A 22,113-nucleotide genomic window follows, 5' to 3' on the forward strand; every position below is an offset into this window, starting at 1 on the left:
TGTTGTTTTTTTTTCCTGGGACTAGCCTGTGGTCAATTCCTCTGAGCACTATTGACTTAGCAAGTCTGAGGGGAAGGATGGAAGGCTCCAAATGTAGGAGGGAAACAAAGATTCCTTCTGGAGGCTGGTCTTCAGCAAATCCACAGGGAAAACCCACACAGCTGTGACTTGTAGTTCTGACAATCACAAATGTCACCCTGATTTTTTAAGATTTTCTAAGCCTTCTGATGTTTACATTCTTGTAATGCACTTTTTCACAAACTTTCTGTAAATACCTCCTTGTTTTAAATTCTTTCATTGAAGAGGAGAAATTTGATGGACTGTTAGTTTGTCCAGTGTCATTGCAGAGGTGGCACTGTCACCCTCCAAAATCCACTGTCACTTTTGGAAAACTGTAAATGCTGGAGTCACAAAATAAAGGTTCCCCTTTTTTTTCTTATCCTTAAGAACAGCAGTGTGCGTGTCGTTCATTTTGTGCCCTATAGTAACACACAAAGACTCTTCAGCCACCAGGCAGGCCTTATTGGTGTTTCTATAGCACCCTAATACCATCCTCAATGTTGGACTCGATCCGCAAGCAGAGGAAGAACGGGAAGCTTATCCGTACTGAGACCCGACAGTGACGGCAGAGAAAGCAACAGGACTTGCATCTCATGACCATGTCCAGTTTGGGGTCAGCTGTGGCCACACTCCCTGTCCTGGCTGACAGTATGAGGGATTTGGCCAGTGTCAGAAAGGAGAAAGCAGCGTAAACTAATGAGACAATGCTGCGATGCCCTGGGTGTCCTTGCAGTACCATCTGTAGCTGTCAGCCACCTACTCTGACACAGAGCCAGCACTGACCACCATGCACCAGTTTTCCCTGAAATCTGCGGGGATTTTTTTCCATCTGGCTCCAGCCTTTCAGCTCCCCTCTATCCTCACCTTTTCCTTCAGTGGTCTTTCCTTTTCCAGTAAAGTCCATCTTCGAACCCATGCTTCTGTCCAGCAGAAGTATCTGGGTTTGAATCTGGGATCACTCTCAGAGTTCACAGCGACGGGAGCTTGGTACCCAGCCTTAGAGCAAGGTCGGGTGACTCCAATCGCCAGCGTTTGGCACACAGAGGCAGAGCCAGACGCGTCTGCTGCCGCTGTGGCCGTGTCAACCCCAGCCTTCACCAGCCCAGCCTGGGGCTGCCCCTTTGTGACATGCTGGCCATGCTTCTCTCGTTCCCATGACTGCAAAGCCCCACCCCAACTCCATCCCCTTCCACTCCCTTCCCAAGGGCAGCCGGCCCTAAGCCCAGCCTGGCCAGGCCTGAGGGGTTCACACTCTCTAGCATGTGGACCCTTTCCAAAGCTACTTTTCAAGGCCTTTCATTCTGTAATTCCCACTCAGTTCTGGCTTGCAGCTTGTTGGTGTGGGATGTTTATGCATTCTCTTCCCATCAAACAAAGTGCTGGCTCACAAACAATGGCACCGCGTGGTGGAAGTAAAAGCAGCTTTGCACTCCCCAGTAGATGCCCCAGAATTCAGTTGGCCGAGAGCTGTTGGCAACAAACTGACCATCCAAACGATCCTCCTTTGTTCGACTTCATTGTTCCAGGGGTTTACTTCCTGCTTTCTTTATTGCAGAGACACCCAAACCCAACATAAACATCATCTGCCTCAAAACATTCCTGATCTTGGTTAATACTGTCAATTCCAATTTTTCTTAATGGAAAGAGTGGAGGCCATGTCCTTCTGAAATACTCTCCAACTGAACTGTTGGAAGGAAGAGAACTAATTATTTACATGGTTTCACAGAGTGTAAAACCATGGGGAATCCAAGCACTATGAGAGGAATACCTGTCTTAAAACAGGAATTCTTTCCCTCTGTAAAATGTCCCAGTCATTAATAAAAGAGAGATAGGTAAGGATGATTGACATTAGTCATTCCTAGTCCAGAACTTATCCAGAAAAAAATTTCAACTTCTTCAATGACCAAGACTTCTCCTTAACTGCATGAAGCATTGCAGCTGCAGATCAGCAACGAAGGAGTCATTCCAAACAGGCCACACCCTGGATTTGGCAGAACTAACCCTGAGCCAAGGAACCAGGGGATCTGATCCCTTTTTCTGCATCAGCACAATGATTTCTTCAATCTCTCCTATCATTACACACCCAGAGATGCCAAAGGAACAACAACAGTGTCACTGAGGCTTTCGACTTGAAAGCATCCCTTGTCCCAGATGCCCCAGAGACTGCATTTTGTCTGGCACCATTCCACTCTTCAGGGATCAGGCAAGGGCAGGGACAGGGACAAGGCAGAAGGCATCTCCTCCCCCAGCCTCCGCCTGCAACACTGACACAGGCAGAGAAACACAGGGAAGAGATTTGGCCTTGGGAACCTGCCCTAGGTGGCTGTGGGCTTGTGCTGTCAGAGGATGACCAACTCACACCCTGCCTAGGCTGCAGCCATTTGCAAGTCTCCTGCTCCTTCATTGGAAAAGTCAAAAGGCCTTTCTATCACCGGAGGTTTCCCTATTTCTGCCAGTGCAAAACCAGGCAATGTCCATCAATCTCCTTCACATCTCATAGGGTTCTGCTCAGAAACTACCCCAAGGAACGCTATTCTCCTCCAAAAGCAGGCAGAAGGAGTGGGAACATTTCTCATTTCATGCTAAATGCCTTCCTTTTCTCTACTCATTTTGACACTAGAAAGGCTGCAGGGAGATATGGGGCATGGGCAGGATGGAGAGGAATGTTTTCTTTTCCTGCACAGCATTTCTAGGGCCCCAAGGAACCACTCCAGCTCCTGCCACTCAACACTTCACACTGGAGGAATTTTCACTGCACCACTGGAGAACACTCCCAGGGACTGGGCTCTGGGACAGCTCACTGAGCCCGTCAAGGAAGTGAAATGAATTTAAATACATTTTATACAGAACGGATTATAACAAAGCATTCCAATTGTCACATCTGAGACAAGGGAAGAAGTGGGTTTGGTGAACTCCCACCCCTGTCATCAACACATCTCATGGGTGTGACACGCAAGGGTTTGTTAAATTTTTGCGACAATTTTTTAGTTTTTCTTTTTTTCAGGGAACTAGCCTATGTTTAATTGCCCTGAGCAGTATTGAGTTAGCAAGTCTGAAGGGAAGGATGGAAGGCACCATTGGTAAGAGGGGAAAAAGATTCCTTCTGGAGGCTGGCCTTCTGCAAATCCACATGGAAAACCCAAACAGCTGTGACTGGTCCTTTGGAAAATCACAAAGACCTCACTGCAAGGAGGCAGGTCTTATTGGTGTTTCTATAGCACCCTAATACCATCCTCAATGTCGGACCCGATCCGCAAGCAGAGGAAGAATGGGAAGCTTATCCGTACTGAGACCCGACTGTGATGGCAGAGAAAGCAACAGGACTTGCATCTCATGACCATGTCCAATTTGGGGTCAGCTGTGGCCCCAGTCCCTGTCCTGGCTGACAGTATGAGGGATTTGGCCAGTGTCAGAAAGGAGAAAGCAGCGTAAACTAATGAGACAATGCTGCGATGCCATGGGTGTCCTTGCAGTACCATCTGTAGCTGTCAGCCACCTACTCTGACACTGAGCCAGCACTGACCACCATGCACCAGTTTTCCCTGAAATCTGCGGGGATTTTTTTCCATCTGGCTCCAGCCTTTCAGCTCCCCTCTATCCTCACCTTTTCCTTCAGTGGTCTTTCCTTTTCCAATAAAGTCCATCTTCGAACCCGTGCTTCTGTCCAGCAGAAGTATCTGGGTTTGAATCTGGGATCGCTCTCAGGGTTCACAGCGACGGGAGCTTGGTACCCAGCCTTAGAGCAAGGTCGGGTGACTCCAATCGCCAGCGTTTGGCACACAGAGGCAGAGCCAGACGCGTCTGCTGCCGCTGTGGCCGTGTCAACCCCAGCCTTCACCAGCCCAGCCTGGGGCTGCCCCTTTGTGACACGCTGGCCATGCTTCTCTCGTTCCCATGGCTGCAAAGCCCCACCCCAACTCCATCCCCTTCCACTCCCTTCCCAAGGGCAGCCAGCCCTAAGCCCAGCCTGGCCAGGCCTGAGGGGTTCACACTCTCTAGCATGTGGACCCTTTCCAAAGCTACCTTTCAAGGCCTTTCATTCTGTAATTCCCACTCAGTTCTGGCTTGCAGCTTGTTGGTGTGGGATGTTTATGCATTCTCTTCCCATCAAACAAAGTGCTGGCTCACAAACAATGGCACCGCGTGGTGGAAGTAAAAGCAGCTTTGCACTCCCCAGTAGATGCCCCAGAATTCAGTTGGCCGAGAGCTGTTGGCAACAAACTGACCATCCAAACGTTCCTCCTTTGTTCGACTTCATTGTTCCAGGGGTTTACTTCCTGCTTTCTTTGTTGCAGAGACCCCCAAACCCAACATAAACATCATCTGCCTCAAAACATTCCTGATCTTGGTTAATACTGTCAATTTCAATTTTTCTTAATGGAAAGAGTGGAGGCCATGTCCTTCTGAAATACTCCCCAACTGAACTGTTGGAAGGAAGAGAACTAATTCTTTACATGGTTTCACAGAGTGTAAAACCATGGGGAATCCAAGCACTATGAGAGGAATACCTGTCTTAAAACAGGAATTCTTTCCCTCTGTAAAATGTCCCAGTAATTAATAAAAGAGAGATAGGTAAGGATGATTGACATTAGTCATTCCTAGTCCAGAACTAATCCAGAAAAAAATTTCAACTTCTTCAATGACCAAGACTTCTCCTTAACTGCATGAAGCATTGCAGCTGCAGATCAGCAATGAAGGAGTCATTCCAAACAGGCCATACCCCGGATTTGGCAGAACTAACCCTGAGCCAAGGAACCAGGGGATCTGATCGCCAAGGAACCAGGGGATCTGATCCCTTTTTCTGCATCAGCACAATGATTTCTTCAATCTCTCCTATCATTACACACCCAGAGATGCCAAAGGAACAACAACAGTGTCACTGAGGCTTTCAACTTGAAAGCATTCCCTGTCCCAGATGCCCCAGAGACTGCATTTGTTTGGCACCATTCCACTCTTCAGGGATCAGGCAAGGCAGGGACAGGGACAAGGCAGAAGGCATCTCCTCCCCCAGCCTCCGCCTGCAACACTGACACAGACAGAGAAACACAGGGAAGAGATTTGGCATTGGGAACCTGCCCTAGGTGGCTGTGGGCTTGTGCTGTCAGAGGATGACCAACTCACACCCTGCCTAGGCTGCAGCCATTTGCAAGTCTCCTGCTCCTTCATTGGAAAAGTCAAAAGGCCTTTCTATCACCGGAGGTTTCCCTATTTCTGCCAGTGCAAAACCAGGCAATGTCCATCAATCTCCTTCACATTTCAAAAGGCTCAGCTCAGAAACTACCCCAAGGAAAAGTTTTCTCCTCCAAAAGCAGGCAGAAGGAGTGGGAACATTTCTCATTTCATGCTAAATGCCTTCCTTTTCTCTACTCATTTTGACACTAGAAAGGCTGCAGGGAGATAAGAGGCATGGGCAGGATGGAGAGGAATGTTTTCTTTTCCACACTGAACTTCCAGGGCCCCAAGGAACCACTCCAGCTCCTGCCACTCAACATTTCACACTGGAGGAATTTTCACTGAACCACTGGAGAACACTCCCAGGGACTGGGCTCTGGGACAGTCCACTGAGCTTGTCAAAGAATTGAAATGAATTTAAAGAAATTTTCAAAGATTGCGTTTCAAACAAGCTTTCCAATTGTCACCTCAGAGTCAAGACTAGGAAGGTCATTTTGGGACAGACATGCCCTCTACCTACCTGCATGTTCCAACGTCTTCTCTTGGCTTGTGCTGCTGGATCTTGGCCTGGAGAAAATGCAGGACAAAAGAACATATGAGGAGGCAGAAAGAGAAGGATGGGACTAAGCATATCATGAAAGGAGGCAAACCTTCCTAGCTAGCATGATCACTTCTATGAAGGAGGAAATGCGACACAGAAACCCAACAGCATGCAAAGCTGATTAATTGTCCTTCAGCTTTCAGTTGCTGAAGTCACACAGAGCTGGCCAAGCTCTGCCATAAAACCAGCAGTCAGTCTTCAGCTTGCATCAGAACGCCCCAATTCTGCTGTCTCCCCTTTTGGAGCCAAGTTGCTCCTACAGCCTCTCTGAAGCTGCAAGAGCTGCTGAGCTGAGACACGAGTCTCTGTGGAAGGCAGCTACTTCTGTACTGCTGCCAAAGCTGGACTTTGCCTGCCCCTGCCTTACACTGGTGACAGCCTCGTGCCACATGTGGTCAGAGAGCACTGCTGTCTCCTGAGAATGATATTACACCTCCTGGCTCTTTCCAGAACAAAATGGCTTTTTCCAACTCAGCTGCTAGGGAAGAATATTTACATTGCACTTTAAAAGCCCTACCAAAGATTTTCAATTGGAATGGTACTTCTGTCACTCCCTCTTTATGGTTATACTCGGATAAGCTTCACAGCTGCATTTTCTCACATATATCCAAGCTAATATCTTTCCATCAGGTACAGTCCTAGAACTCTTCTCTAGTACCTTGTCCTCTTTTGAACTTACGCCCAGATCTAAACATTAAACTTCGATTGGATTATACATCTACATCCCAAAACTAATCAGGGATCTCATATCACAGTGGAGGCCCAGGAACAGAGAAATTACACCTGATGTTTACAGAAGCAGCACCTGAATTTCCAGACACCTCTCCAGTAGCCACTATTTGCCCATGCGTATTCTTCTGGCTGCAGAAGTTATCAGTCCCAGATCACAGCTTTCAAAGTTCTGCAGGATCCAGACCCAGGTAATCCAATTCCAAGAGACACCACAAACATTACAGAAGGAATGAATAGCCAAGTCCAGCAGAGGACTTGTCTTGAGGTGCTTTCAAGCCCTGCCTCCTCTTCCCCACCACCACCTGTGCTCTTGGAGCACTGCTGCTGGGTTTGACATTGCATGGGCCAAATGCCGAATACACAGACGTTTGCCTAAATATGTGGGAGACTGTGGAAAATCACCACAGGAGATGGGAAGAGTGAGGTGAACAGCACACACTGGAGCAGCAGACCCCATGGCTTACCTCATCTCCCGGGACTCCTGGAAATCCAGCCGGGGAGAGCTGCGCAGAGACCCCGCAGCACTGCCAACAGGGAGACTTCCTGCCTTGCGTATTGGGGGGATCAAAGGCAGTCCCAGTGACGCCTTCTTCATTTCCCCACCACTGGGATACAGCAAGGAAGCCTGGAAAGAGTAGAAAAAGCATCCAGCTTTGCCAGCATTCCTACCTGAAGAGATTTAGTTATGCTCTCAACTGGAACCTGGCAGAAAAGGCCAAGCCAAACTGATGGAGCAGATTGGCACAGGATGGGGAATAGAAAGGGAACTGGTGAGGGAGGGACCATGGCACCCAATTCACACATCTCCCCTCCTGCTCACTCCTCTGCAAGTGGGGCTGCATTCCCAGCCGGCATCCACATGTTTGACATGAAGATGTTCTGGGGTGCTACTGCCTCCACTGGCCTTCTGGATGGCATGGCAGTGGCTTGAGATCTCTGTTCTCTCCCTGACCCTAAGGTGCCTCACAGCCAGGGCTCATCTCCAGCCATGTCCCCACAAAGCCATTCTAAGCCATGTCAACACCTGCTTTGCTCAAGCCCCTCCCTTCTTCTGCTGCTGCCCTTCCCTCCTACAGTTCCCCAGCAGCCTTGGAGCCCAGATGCTGCTGAGCTCTCGGGATGCTCGCTGCTCTCCAGCTCCCACACATCCATCACCTCATGCTCACTGGCATTGAGGAAGTTCAGCACAGCTCCCTGCCCTGCTGCTCTCTGCAAGCTCTCTGCCTGCCCCACTTGCTCCAGGGCCGCCACGCCATGGCCAGGAATGGGGCTGGAGGCAGCAGGGGCAGATGCACACCCATGCTTAGTATCCCATCATTTCTGGCCCAGTAAAGGGGCAAAACCAAGACCTGTTCAAACTTCACTGAAAGGGTCAGTTCCTGACAGGGAAGAGGTCTCAGAGCTCTGTCAACAGCACAACAAATGAAAATTTACCCCACTGGACATTGCTTGGTCTCCTTACCTTAATTCCTTTTCCCTCTGAAATGAGCCCCTCTTCCTTTTGACCCTGCTCTTCAAAGCTGCTGCCACGTTTCCCAGTCTCCTGCTCTCCATGGAACATCTTGCTTGGCATGGCAGCAGGAGAGCTCCTCTGGATGGGAGGCAGCGGCTTGGAGGGAAGGAGCATGGAGGGACTTGCCAGGGAAAACCTCTTGGCAAGAGGGTAGCCAGTCAGGCCTGCAAAGTGGAGACACAAAATGTATCAGAGCCCGCAATGCAAACCTAAAGCATCTCAAGCTCCCTATTTCATGGGACAGATTCCTTGGAAACTTCTAAACAGCTGCACAGGGAAGCATGCTCCTCCTGGCAGACACATGAAGCAGGTCATGGGGAACACCCTGAGCCACTTCCCAGAGCTCCCACAGGAACAGCCTGGCCTCTGGGCTGCCCTGGGACAGCAGGGAGCCCAGAGCCCTGTGCTCTCCAGGAATGCCTCAGCTGCACATGCACCCTCCTGCTCCTCTCCCTGCCCCACAGCTGAGCAGCCCTACAGCTGCAGGGGGCACTGGCAGTAGCACAGCTCCTTGCAGGGGACACATGCAGGGCACAACTCTTCCCTGCCAATGTGCACAGCCTCTCTGGGCTGCCACAAGACCCTTCCTCCCAACAGAGAGTGCCTCAGCTCCATCATCACCTCTGTGTGAGGCTGAGCCATGCTCACAAGGCAAGAAGTGAGTTACGTGAACTCCCACCTATACAATTAATCCATCTCATGGATGAGGCACCCAAGGGGCTTTTTGCTATTCAGAAGATCGCTCTGGTTTTATATTTCATGAAACTAGCCTCACTCAAATTCCTCTGAACCAAATCGAGCTGGCAAGCCACGAGAGAAAGCTTCTACAGCTTTGCCAATGTGTTGCTCCCTGCTTATCCATTACGTTGAAATCTCTTTCCTTCTCAACTTTTGACAATCTACAGAGGTCTCCAGAATTTGACAATTACACCTAGGAGGTATTTGCTTTCTAAAGCTAGTCTTCATGGCCTTTGTTTCTTTAACTCCCACTCAGTTCTCGGTTGGCTTTGGTTGGTTCCAAACTCATTCCATTTCTCTTCACAACAAAGGAATGCTGGCACAAGAACAGTGACAGCCCATGTTAGGAGTAAAAGAAAGTTTGCACTCCCCTTACCTATCCCCAGCATTCTAGCACCTAAATATGTTGAGAACAAATTGGCTTTCAAACATTCTGCTTTTGCTCAGCATCATTGCCCCTTGCGTTTTTTTCCCTGCTTTCTTTCGTTCATGCATTGACCCAAACCTCACACAAACATGACTTGCTTCCAAACATTCCTGATTATGTCACTACATAACAATTCTATTTTTTTTTAATTGAACGGACATAGGTCAGATCGTAAAAAGAAGGCAGTTCTTGAATCTGTGGTACTTTCTACCTGTAGAACAGCCAGACCATTTATTAAACCACAACAGTCAAGGTTTCATGAGATATGTCAATTCTAGTCCAGAATTAATCCAGAAAAATTTTCAACTTCTTCAATGACCAATATTTCTCCTTAACTGCATGAAGCATTGCAGCTGCAGATCAGCAATGAAGGAGTCATTCCAAACAGGCCATACGCAGGATTTGGCAGAACTGACCCTGAGCCAAGGAACCAGGGGATCTGATCCCTTTTTCTGCATCAGCACAATGATTTCTTCAATCTCTCCTATCATTACACACCCAGAGATGCCAAAGGAACAACAACAGTGTCACTGAGGCTTTCAACTTGAAAGCATTCCCTGTCCCAGATGCCCCAGAGACTGCATTTGTTTGGCACCATTCCACTCTTCAGGGATCAGGCAAGGCAGGGACAGGGACAAGGCAGAAGGCATCTCCTTCCCCAGCCTCCGCCTGCAACACTGACACAGGCAGAGAAACACAGGGAAGAGATTTGGCATTGGGAACCTGCCCTAGGTGGCTGTGGGCTTGTGCTGTCAGAGGATGACCAACTCACACCCTGCCTGGCCTGCATCCATTTGGAAGTATCCTGCTCCTTCACTGGAAAAATCAAAAGGCCTTTCTATCACCGGAGGTTTCCCTATTTCTGCCAGTGCAAAACCAGGCAATGTCCATCAATCTCCTTCACATTTCAAAAGGCTCAGCTCAGAAACTACCCCAAGGAAAAGTTTTCTCCTCCAAAAGCAGGCAGAAGGAGTGGGAACATTTCTCATTTCATGCTAAATGCCTTCCCTTTCTCTACTCATTTTGACACTAGAAAGGCTGCAGGGAGATATGGGGCATGGGCAGGATGGAGAGGAATGTTTTCTTTTCCTGCACAGCATTTCTAGGGCCCCAAGGAACCACTCCAGCTCCTGCCACTCAACACTTCACACTGGAGGAATTTTCACTGCACCACTGGAGAACACTCCCAGGGACTGGGCTCTGGGACAGCTCACTGAGCCCGTCAAGGAAGTGAAATGAATTTAAAGAAAATTTCAAACGATTGCATTTTAAACAAGCTTCCCAATTGTCACCTCAGAGTCAAGACTAGGAAGGTCATTTTAGGACAGACATGCCCTGTACCTACCTGCATGTTCCAGTGTCTTCTCTTGGCTTGTGCTGCTGGATCCTTGCCTGGAGAAAACAGAGGAGAAAAGAACATATGAGGAGGCAGAAAGAGAAGGGAGGAAATGGACGCACCATGAAAGGAGGAAAACCTCCTTAGCATGGTCACTCTGATGAAGGCTGAAATCCAACACATAAACCCAACAGGATGAAAAGATGATTCATTGTCCTTAACTTTTCAGTTGCTGGAGTCACACTGAGCTGGCCAAGCTCTGGCTGAAATAATAGCCAAGTCCAGATGGGAACCCATCCTAAGGTGCTTTGAAGCCCTGCCTCCTCTCCCCCACCACCACCTCTGCTCTTGGGGCATTGCTCTTGGGTTTGACATTGTGCTGGATCATCATTGATGGGCCACATGCTGAATACACAGAGGTTTTGCCGAAATACATGGGACAGCTGACTGTGCAAAAGCACCACAGGAGATGGGAAGAGTGAGGTGAACAGCACACACTGGAGCAGCAGACCCCTTGGCTTACCTCATCTCCCGGGACTCCTTAAAGTCTACCAGGAGAGAGCTGCGCAGAGACCCTGCAGCACTGCCAACACGGGGACGTCCGGCCTTGCATATAACGGGGATCATAGATTTTCCAAATGACCCCTTCTTCATTTCCCCACCGCTGGAATACGGCAAGGAGGTCTGGAAAGAATAGAACACAGTGCTCAGATCAAGCCTTGCCCCCATTCATGCCTCAAGACTATTTGGAAAAGCCCTCAGCTAGGACCTGGTATTAATAAACAAGTCAAACTGATGGAGCAGATTGGCACAGGATGGGGAATAGAAAGGGAACTGGTGAGGGAGAGACCATGGCACACATATGTGAACTCTGCATGCCTTCTCACTTCCCTGGAAATGTGACTGCATTCCCAGCTGGCATCCACATGTTTGACATCAAAATATTCTGGGGCACCACTGCCTCCACTGGCTTTCTGGATGGCATGGCAGTGGCTTGAGATCTCTGTTCTCTCCCTGACCCTAAGGTGCCTCACAGCCAGGGCTCATCTCCAGCCATGTCCCCACAAAGCCATTCTAAGCCATGTCAACACCTGCTTTGCTCAAGCTCCTCCCTTCTTCTTCTGCTGCCCTTCCCTCCTACAGTTCCCCAGCAGCCTTGGAGCCCAGATGCTGCTGAGCTCTCGGGATGCTCGCTGCTCTCCAGCTCCCACACATCCATCACCTCATGCTCACTGGCATTGAGGAAGTTCAGCACAGCTCTCTGCCCTGCTGCTCTCTGCAAGCTCTCTGTCTGCCCCACTTGCTCCAGGGCCCCCATGCCATGGCCAGGAATGGGGCTGAAGGCAGCAGGGGCAGATGCACACCCATGCTTAGTATCCCATCATTTCTGGCCCAGCTAAAGAGCCAAACCAGGACCTGTAAAAACTTCACTGAAAGAGTCAGTTCCTGTCAGGGAAGAGGTCTCAGAGCTCTGTCAAAAGCATATCAAATGAAAATTTACCACACTGGACATCGCTTGATCTCCTTACCTTAATTCCTTTTCCCTCTGAAATGAGCCCCTCTTTCTTTTGACCCTGCTCTTCAAAGCTGCTGCCACGTTTCCCAGTCTCCTGCTCTCCGTGGAACATCTTGCTTGGCATGGCAGCAGGAGAGCTCCTCTGGATGGGAGGCAGCGGCTTGGAGGGAAGGAGCATGGAGGGACTTGCCAGGGAAAACCTCTTGGCAAGAGGGTAGCCAGTCAGGCCTGCAAAGTGGAGACACAAAATGTATCAGAGCCCGCAATGCAAACCTAAAGCATCTCAAGCTCCATATTTCATGGGACAGACTTCCTTGGAAACTTCTAAACAGCTGAACAGGGAAGCATGCTCCTCCTGGCAGACATATGAAGCAGGCCATGGGGAACACCCTGAGCCACTTCCCAGAGCTCCCACAGGAACAGCCTGGCCTCTGAGCTGCCCTGGGACAGCAGGGAGCCCAGAGGCCGGTGCTCTCCAGGAATGCCTCAGCTGCACATGCACCCTCCTGCTCCTCTCCCTGCCCCACAGCTGAGCAGCCCTACAGCTGCAGGGGGCACTGGCAGCAGCACAGCTCCTTGCAGGGGACACATGCAGGGCACAACTCTTCCCTGCCAATGTGCACAGCCTCTCTGGGCTGCCACAAGACCCTTCCTCCCAACAGAGAGTGGCCCAGCTCCACCATCACCTCTGTGTGAGGCTGAGCCATGCTCACAAGGCAAGAAGTAGGTTTGGTCAGCTCCCACCTCTATCATCAACACATCTCATGGGTGTGGACCTCAGGGGTTTTTTAATTTTTGGGACAATTTCTTTGTTGTTTTTTTTTCCTGAGACTAGCCTGTGGTCAATTCCTCTGAGCACTATTGACTTAGCAAGTCTGAGGGGAAGGATGGAAGGCTCCAAATGTAGGAGGGAAACAAAGATTCCTTCTGGAGGCTGGTCTTCAGCAAATCCACAGGGAAAACCCACACAGCTGTGACTTGTAGTTCTGACAATCACAAATGTCACCCTGATTTTTTAAGATTTTCTAAGCCTTCTGATGTTTACATTCTTGTAATGCACTTTTTCACAAACTTTCCGTAAATACCTCCTTGTTTTAAATTTTTTCATTGAAGATGAGAAATTTGATGGACTGTTAGTTTGTCCAGTGTCATTGCAGAGGTGGCACTGTCACCCTCCAAAATCCACTGTCACTTTTGGAAAACTGTAAATGCTGAAGTCACAAAATAAAGGTTCCCCTTTTTTTTCTTATCCTTAAGAACAGCAGTGTGCGTGTCGTTCATTTTGTGCCCTATAGTGACACACAAAGACTCTTCAGCCACCAGGCAGGCCTTATTGGTGTTTCTATAGCACCCTAATACCATCCTCAATGTTGGACCCGATCCGCAAGCAGAGGAAGAACGGGAAGCTTATCCGTACTGAGACCGGACAGTGACGGCAGAGAAAGCAACAGGACTTGCATCTCATGACCATGTCCAGTTTGGGGTCAGCTGTGGCCACACTCCCTGTCCTGGCTGACAGTATGAGGGATTTGGCCAGTGTCAGAAAGGAGAAAGCAGCGTAAACTAATGAGACAATGCTGCGATGCCATGGGTGTCCTTGCAGGACCATCTGTAGCTGTCAGCCACCTACTCTGACACCGAGCCAGCACTGACCACCATGCACCAGTTTTCCCTGAAATCTGCGGGGATTTTTTTCCATCTGGCTCCAGCCTTTCAGCTCCCCTCTATCCTCACCTTTTCCTTCAGTGGTCTTTCCTTTTCCAGTAAAGTCCATCTTCGAACCCGTGCTTCTGTCCAGCAGAAGTATCTGGGTTTGAATCTGGGATCGCTCTCAGGGTTGACAGCGACGGGAGCTTGGTACCCAGCCTTAGAGCAAGGTCGGGTGACTCCAATCGCCAGCGTTTGGCACACAGAGGCAGAGCCAGACGCGTCTGCTGCCGCTGTGGCCGTGTCAACCCCAGCCTTCACCAGCCCAGCCTGGGGCTGCCCCTTTGTGACACGCTGGCCATGCTTCTCTCGTTTCCATGACTGCAAAGCCCCACCCCAACTCCATCCCCTTCCACTCCCTTCCCAAGGGCAGCCAGCCCTAAGCCCAGCCTGGCCAGGCCTGAGGGGTTCACACTCTCTAGCATGTAGACCCTTTCCAAAGCTACCTTTCAAGGCCTTTCAGTCTGTAATTCCCTCTCAGTTCTGGCTTGCAGCTTGTTGGTGTGGGATGTTTTTGCATTCTCTTCCCATCAAACCAAGTGCTGGCACACAAACAATGGCACCGCGTGGTGGAAGTAAAAGCAGCTTTGCACTCCCCAGTAGATGCCCCAGAATTCAGTTGGCCAAGAGCTGTTGGCAACAAACTGACCATCCAAACGTTCCTCCTTTGTTCGACTTCATTGTTCCAGGGGTTTACTTCCTGCTTTCTTTGTTGCAAAGACCCCCAAACCCAACATAAACATCATCTGCCTCAAAACATTCCTGATCTTGGTTAATACTGTCAATTCCAATTTTTCTTAATGGAAAGAGTGGAGGCCATGTCCTTCTGAAATACTCCCCAACTGAACTGTTGGAAGGAAGAGAACTAATTCTTTACATGGTTTCACAGAGTGTAAAACCATGGGGAATCCAAGCACTATGAGAGGAATACCTGTCTTAAAACAGGAATTCTTTCCCTCTGTAAAATGTCCCAGTAATTAATAAAAGAGAGATAGGTAAGGATGATTGACATTAGTCATTCCTAGTCCAGAACTAATCCAGAAAAAAATTTCAACTTCTTCAATGACCAAGACTTCTCCTTAACTGCATGAAGCATTGCAGCTGCAGATCAGCAATGAAGGAGTCATTCCAAACAGGCCATACCCAGGATTTGGCAGAACTAACCCTGAGCCAAGGAACCAGGGGATCTGATCCCTTTTTCTGCATCAGCACAATGATTTCTTCAATCTCTCCTATCATTACACACCCAGAGATGCCAAAGGAACAACAGTGTCACTGAGGCTTTCGACTTGAAAGCATCCCTTGTCCCAGATGCCCCAGAGACTGCATTTTGTCTGGCACCATTCCACTCTTCAGGGATCAGGCAAGGGCAGGGACAGGGACAAGGCAGAAGGCATCTCCTCCCCCAGCCTCCGCCTGCAACACTGACACAGGCAGAGAAACACAGGGAAGAGATTTGGCATTGGGAACCTGCCCTAGGTGGCTGTGGGCTTGTGCTGTCAGAGGATGACCAACTCACACCCTGCCTAGGCTGCAGCCATTTGCAAGTCTCCTGCTCCTTCATTGGAAAAGTCAAAAGGCCTTTCTATCACCGGAGGTTTCCCTATTTCTGCCAGTGCAAAACCAGGCAATGTCCATCAATCTCCTTCACATCTCATAGGGTTCTGCTCAGAAACTACCCCAAGGAACGCTATTCTCCTCCAAAAGCAGGCAGAAGGAGTGGGAACATTTCTCATTTCATGCTAAATGCCTTCCCTTTCTCTACTCATTTGGACACTAGAAAGGCTGCAGGGAGATATGGGGCATGGGCAGGATGGAGAGGAATGTTTTCTTTTCCTGCACAGCATTTCTAGGGCCCCAAGGAACCACTCCAGCTCCTGCCACTCAACACTTCACACTGGAGGAATTTTCACTGCACCACTGGAGAACACTCCCAGGGACTGGGCTCTGGGACAGTCCACTGAGCCCATCAATGAATTGAAATGAATTTAAATACATTTTATACAGAACGGATTATAACAAAGCATTCCAATTGTCACATCTGAGACAAGGGAAGAAGTGGGTTTGGTGAACTCCCACCCCTGTCATCAACACATCTCATGGGTGTGACACGCAAGGGTTTGTTAAATTTTTGCAACAATTTTTTAGTTTTTTTTTTTTTCAGGGTACTAGCCTATGTTTAATTGCCCTGAGCAGTATTGAGTTAGCAAGTCTGAAGGGAAGGATGGAAGGCACCATTGGTAAGAGGGGAAAAAGATTCCTTCTGGAGGCTGGCCTTCTGCAAATCCACATGGAAAACCCAAACAGCTGTGACTGGTCCTTTGGAAAATCACAAAGACCTCACTGCAAGGAGGCAGGTCTTATTGGTGTTTCTATAGCACCCTAATACCATCCTCAATGTCGGACCCGATCCGCAAGCAGAGGAAGAATGGGAAGCTTATCCGTACTGAGACCCGACTGTGATGGCAGAGAAAGCAACAGGACTTGCATCTCATGACCATGTCCAATTTGGGGTCAGCTGTGGCCCCAGTCCCTGTCCTGGCTGACAGTATGAGGGATTTGGCCAGTGTCAGAAAGGAGAAAGCAGCGTAAACTAATGAGACAATGCTGCGATGCCATGGGTGTCCTTGCAGTACCATCTGTAGCTGTCAGCCACCTACTCTGACACCGAGCCAGCACTGACCACCATGCACCAGTTTTCCCTGAAATCTGCGGGGATTTTTTTCCATCTGGCTCCAGCCTTTCAGCTCCCCTCTATCCTCACCTTTTCCTTCAGTGGTCTTTCCTTTTCCAATAAAGTCCATCTTCGAACCCGTGCTTCTGTCCAGCAGAAGTATCTGGGTTTGAATCTGGGATCGCTCTCAGGGTTGACAGCGACGGGAGCTTGGTACCCAGCCTTAGAGCAAGGTCGGGTGACTCCAATCGCCAGCGTTTGGCACACAGAGGCAGAGCCAGACGCGTCTGCTGCCGCTGTGGCCGTGTCAACCCCAGCCTTCACCAGCCCAGCCTGGGGCTGCCCCTTTGTGACACGCTGCCCATGCTTCTCTCGTTTCCATGGCTGCAAAGCCCCACCCCAACTCCATCCCCTTCCACTCCCTTCCCAAGGGCAGCCAGCCCTAAGCCCAGCCTGGCCAGGCCTGAGGGGTTCACACTCTCTAGCATGTAGACCCTTTCCAAAGCTACCTTTCAAGGCCTTTCATTCTGTAATTCCCACTCAGTTCTGGCTTGCAGCTTGTTGGTGTGGGATGTTTTTGCATTCTCTTCCCATCAAACCAAGTGCTGGCTCACATACAATGGCACCGCGTGGTGGAAGTAAAAGCAGCTTTGCACTCCCCAGTAGATGACCCCAGAATTCAGTTGGCCGAGAGCTGTTGGCAACAAACTGACCATCCAAACGTTCCTCTTTGCTCTACTTCATTGTTCCTGGGGTTTAATTACTGCTTTCTTTGTTGCAGAGACACCCAAACCCAACATAAACATCATCTCCATCACAACATTTCTAATCCTGGCTGTACCTAACAGTTCAGAATTTTCTGAATGGAAATTGTGCGGGGCAGTCATTCTAAAATACTCCCCATCAGAGCAGATAAAACTAATTATCCTTGATTTGGTGGAACTAAGCCTGAGCCATGGGACCTGTGGGTCTGATCTCTTTTTCTTCATCCGCAAAATTATTTCTTTAAGTCACATCTCTCTTATCTATTCAAAGATGCTTTGCACTCTGCATTAGATTCCCCCCAGTGTTGAGTGGGCCGATAGAATCAGCTTTTGTGCACACTCTGCCTCTCTGAGCCCAGCAGCATTCCTGGGCATCTGCAGCAGCATTTCTGCAGGCCAACATCCTCCAGGCACAGCTGCAGGAAGGAGATTGCAACAAATCCTGGCTGAAGGAGTCTCCAGGCTGCTGCAGCCCTTTGCCTGCGGCCGAATCATCTTGCGCTGCCATGGGGGGAGCAAAGGGGGTGACGGGCTCTTTGCAGATCAGGGGCTCCTCCATGTGCTTCTGCTTCTGGGCTGATACAGCTGCTGGTGCCTTCCCCCACAGCTGGATCAGGAGCCTGCCTAGGAAAATAACACTGCCAGTGCCAGTGCCAGCCACCGATCCCTGCCATGGCCCTGCCCACAGGCATCCTGCCCCCCAAACTGCTCCAGTCAGGTGATGTCAGACAACATCAAAATACATTCAAACTCTGCATTTTCCACTTTCTGACAAAATCATGGCCATACAGTCCACATGTTGGAGGCAGACTGCTGTCGGCAGAATGGGGGCAGCCCCAGCAGCTGCTCTCCCCGTGGCTGGATGGCCATGGCAGCAGAGGCAAATCTCGCACCGTGCCCACTGCTGTGGGACCCAGTGCTTTGGGCTTCTTCCCACTGAACTCAGGCTGCTGCTACAGCAGCAACATCACTTCACACATTTGATAACAAAGAGTTGGAATGGCACACAGGACTGGCCCCAAGAGCTACAAAAAAAATTTTAAAAAAGGGAAGGGGGCGCAGGAGTTTGAATAGTTAGTTCCTTTTCAAAACAAGCGTACCTGGATTTAAGCAGGGACACTGGGCTCATCACACTGAGGACTGGTTTGTAAGCCTTGTCTCTAGCAATTCCCACCAGTCTGCAAGCATTTTTCCCTACAAAAGGGTAGATAAGTTCTTACAACACATCCATGAGCAAGTGTGAGCCAGAAGTCAAAGCCCAAGACAAATACTCCCAAATCTGCCACCCATGGGGAAAGGAAGCAGAAAAGCAGATGAAACAAGTGCCCTTGCCGCTAAATTGCCCCCATTTATCCCATGGTCCAACCTTCCTGTACAAAAGCACCTCCATTCAAACCCACAGCTTAAGATCAAGGAATAAAAGTGTTTTGAGAACATTTAAAGCCTGATTCCTATCACTTTCAAGGAGAGGTCAATGCTAAATTCCTTAAAAACACAAATGCGGGTCTATTGGGGACTGCATCCTTGAAAAGCACAAATGGAGGTTGAGAATTGCAGAAATGCTTCCATTGGAAAAGACCTTTGAGATCAGAGAGTCCTTCCAATAACCTGAGACCGCTGACACTGCCAAGGCCACCACTAAAGCATATCCCAGGACAGGATGCTATTGGCCTTCTTGGTCACCTGGGCACACACACTGGCTCACGTTCAGCCACTGCCAACCAGCACCCCCAGGTCCTCTTCTGCTGGGCGGCTTTCCAGCCACTCTGCCCCCAGCCTGTCGCCATCCATGGGGTTGCTGTGGCCCAAGTGCAGGACAGGGCACTTCACCTTGTTGAATCTCATGCAAGTGGCCTCAGCCCATGATCCAGCCTGTCCAGATCCCTTGCAGAGACTTCCTGCCCTCCAGCAGATCAACACTCCCACCCAGCTGGCATCGTCTGTAAACTGCCTGAGGCGCCCTTGATCCTCTCCTCCACATCATTGACAAAGATGAGAAGCACAACTGGCCCCAGTGCTGAGCCCTGGGGATCACCACTTATGACCAGGCGCCAGATGGATTGTTTTCCACTGAATTCCACCTCTCTCTGGGCCTGGCCATCCTGACAGTTTTTACCCAGGGAAGAGTGCATTGAGCATTCAGTATTTTCCTCATCCTTTCTTCTGTGTTTCCCCCCACATCCAGGACAAGACAGAGATTGTCCCTAGCCCTCCATTTGTTCCTGATGTATTCACAGAAACATTTTTACCCTCGTTGCAATTGTCTAGGAAGAAATTCTCTACAGGGAGGCTGGTGAGGCAGTGGGAACAAGTTGCCCAGAAGAGCTGGAGATGCCTAAGGAAGGGTGAAAGCTGAGCATGGCTCAGCCTCACACAGAGGTGATGGTGGAGCTGGGCCACTCTCTGTTGGGAGGAAGGGTCTTGTGGCAGCCCAGAGAGGCTGTGCACATTGGCAGGGAAGAGTTGTGCCCTGCATGTGCCCCCTGCAAGGAGCTGTGCTGCTGCCAGTGCCCCCTGCAGCTGTAGGGCTGCTCAGCTGTGGGGCAGGGAGAGGAGCAGGAGGGGGCATGTGCAGCTGAGGCATTCCTGGAGAGCACAGGGCTCTGGGCTCCCTGCTGTCCCAGGGCAGCCCAGAGGCCAGGCTGTTCCTGTGGGAGCTCTGGGGAAGTGGCTCAGGGTGCTCCCCCACCTGTTCCAAGTTGCTACTGTTCCCCTGTGCAGCTGTTGGAAGTTTCCAAGGAAGTCTGTCCAATGAAATATGGAGCTTGAGATGCTTTAGGTTTGCATTGCGGGCTCTGATACATTTTGTGTCTCCACTCTGCAGGCCTGACTGGCTACAGTCTTGCCAAGAGGTTTTCTCTGGATGCTTCGGATATTCCCTTTACACACAAAGTCCTTGCCTTCAGTCCAGAAGAGCTGTCTTTCCTCCAAGTTCAGGAAGAAGCACCCAACGGTCCTGAATAGTGTTTCAAGTATAGGATTTATGTGTTAGGCCTCATAGTTACAAAAGTACACATGTTCTCATATTTAGATGTAATTTTAATAAATGTGTTCAGATTGTATCTTTAAATTTTGATGACATCTTTTTAATTGTATATTTTTTGATGATTTAGAAAAACTAAAAAAATCAATTTAATTTAAATTAACCAAAAGGAGAATGTGAGATTCGGACCTGCTAGCCTAGAGGCTATGGGGGTGCAGCTCACTCGATGTGCCAGTGTCTCACCACATCCTTTCCTCACTGCGCATCTCCTCTTCCTCTTTTGCCATGTTTTCTTTGTGTTATTTGCTATGTTGTTTTTCACTTGTCACTACAACGGGGCCACACATTGACATGTTTGGGGGACAATGGATCCAAAAGATCCTGTAGGGTCAAAAGTTTTCTACCTAGATGTGTTCTGAGCTCACCAATGGCCTGAGCAAAGAAACCAAGAGAAGTGTGCCCAAATGGCAAAGCTTTGCTCCTTTGCAATCTCTGTCAGATCTGGCTCACAGGTGTCTTCAATCACAATTTCATTGGTAAGAAGAGGTTGTGTATTTCACAGGGAAAAGATGCACTGCTTTGGAAAAGTCATCTGTATGTATATTTACCCAGGACAGCAGTCCAGCTGTGTTTTTTGAAACTTCTTTGCAGAAGGATGAGTGGACTGTGAGGCCAATAATGAGTGACAAGGGTTCCTCAAATCTATTTACACTCTAGCCTGGACGCCATTCAGCCCAGAGCTATGGGACAATGCCGTAGTGCATCCCACACACATTCTGCCTCCAAGAAAAGCTTGGCTTATGAGAGTCAAATAAATAGAAGAGTAATCCAATGGATAGTTAAACTCATCACTTTGGAATGACTCTCCTGCTTTCCAGGTCAACCCTGCACCTCATGCTCCCAAGGCTTCTTACAAACAAGGATCTAAGATTGCTTAAAAATTCCCAGGCAAGGTTCCATAAAAACCAGATTGAATATTAAGCAACAGCTCATGAAAATTCATTGGCAACTTCACACTATTACTTACTAGCTGGTTAAGGAACAACAAGGGAAAAGAAGAAACAAAATGCAGCCAATCAAACGAGAAACATTCTGAGAATTATATGTGTGTGTATGTGTCTGTGTGTGTGTGTGTGTGTGTGTATTCAGGTGCGTTTGACAAAGGAAAAGAAAGGACATGGATAAAAAGGAATACGGCCTAAAAGCTTAACAGCACTCACGCTTAACAGTGGCTAAACTGGAGCCTCCAGGAGCGGGGCTATTGGCCCAGGATCCATTGTTGATCACTCACCCTGCCAGTGCAGCACACTTGAGAGCTCGCTGCCTCTGAGAGGCCCCACTCAGAGGGAGGTTGCTGCTGGCAGCCACTGTGGTCCAGCAGGGCCCCAAGGCCTCCTTTTGGAGCGCTGTTTATGGGCCACAAGAGAGTGGGCCTGAGCCGCAAAATGCTTCGTCATGGCCGCACGGTGGGTCAGCAGCCTGACCTTGGAAGTGGGAGAAGAAGAAGGATGTGTTGCTGTTCAGGCAAGACAAGTGGTTTCCAAGGCTGTTCCCAGAAGAGCCCAGGAGCTGGTTAGACAGCACAAGTTCCTGGGAGCACTCCGTGTCTCTGAAAGCTCAAGAGGAGCTGAGCCCAGGGGCTGTTCAGCAAGGCCGAGGCCTGACAAGCGCTTCCCAGATCACCGTGTGGCCGGACAAGGCCGGGGCCATTCACCACCACAATCTGAAGCACAAAGCTTTGATGGAGGGTAAAAAGCCGTGGCCCAGTGGAAGGGGGCCGTGTCCTCAGGCCTGTGGGAGAATCACAATGCAGATCCTGGTGCTGCTGACTCCATCTCTCCCCACTTCTCTAAGTTCTTGGTGGCAGGACACACAGCTCACTGTAGCTTT

At 49.5% G+C, this 22,113-nt stretch overlaps 1 protein-coding gene across 1 annotated transcript in view; it reads right to left on the reverse strand.

Annotated features, from left to right (window-relative positions):
• Positions 1-22,113, reverse strand: part of LOC119699141 — a 63,134-nt gene that overhangs the window by 15,195 nt on the left and 25,826 nt on the right. Inside the window, exons 7-9 of the mRNA XM_038132189.1 lie at positions 12,109-12,323; positions 7,030-7,190; positions 5,753-5,799 (exon numbers count right to left, since the gene is read on the reverse strand). Coding sequence (XP_037988117.1) covers positions 5,753-5,799; positions 7,030-7,190; positions 12,109-12,323 — 423 coding nt within the window. The remainder of the gene's footprint in view (positions 1-5,752; positions 5,800-7,029; positions 7,191-12,108; positions 12,324-22,113) is intronic.

Source organism: Motacilla alba, chromosome 3 (genome assembly GCF_015832195.1).
Source record: "Motacilla alba alba isolate MOTALB_02 chromosome 3, Motacilla_alba_V1.0_pri, whole genome shotgun sequence".
Lineage (NCBI taxonomy): Eukaryota > Metazoa > Chordata > Aves > Passeriformes > Motacillidae > Motacilla > Motacilla alba.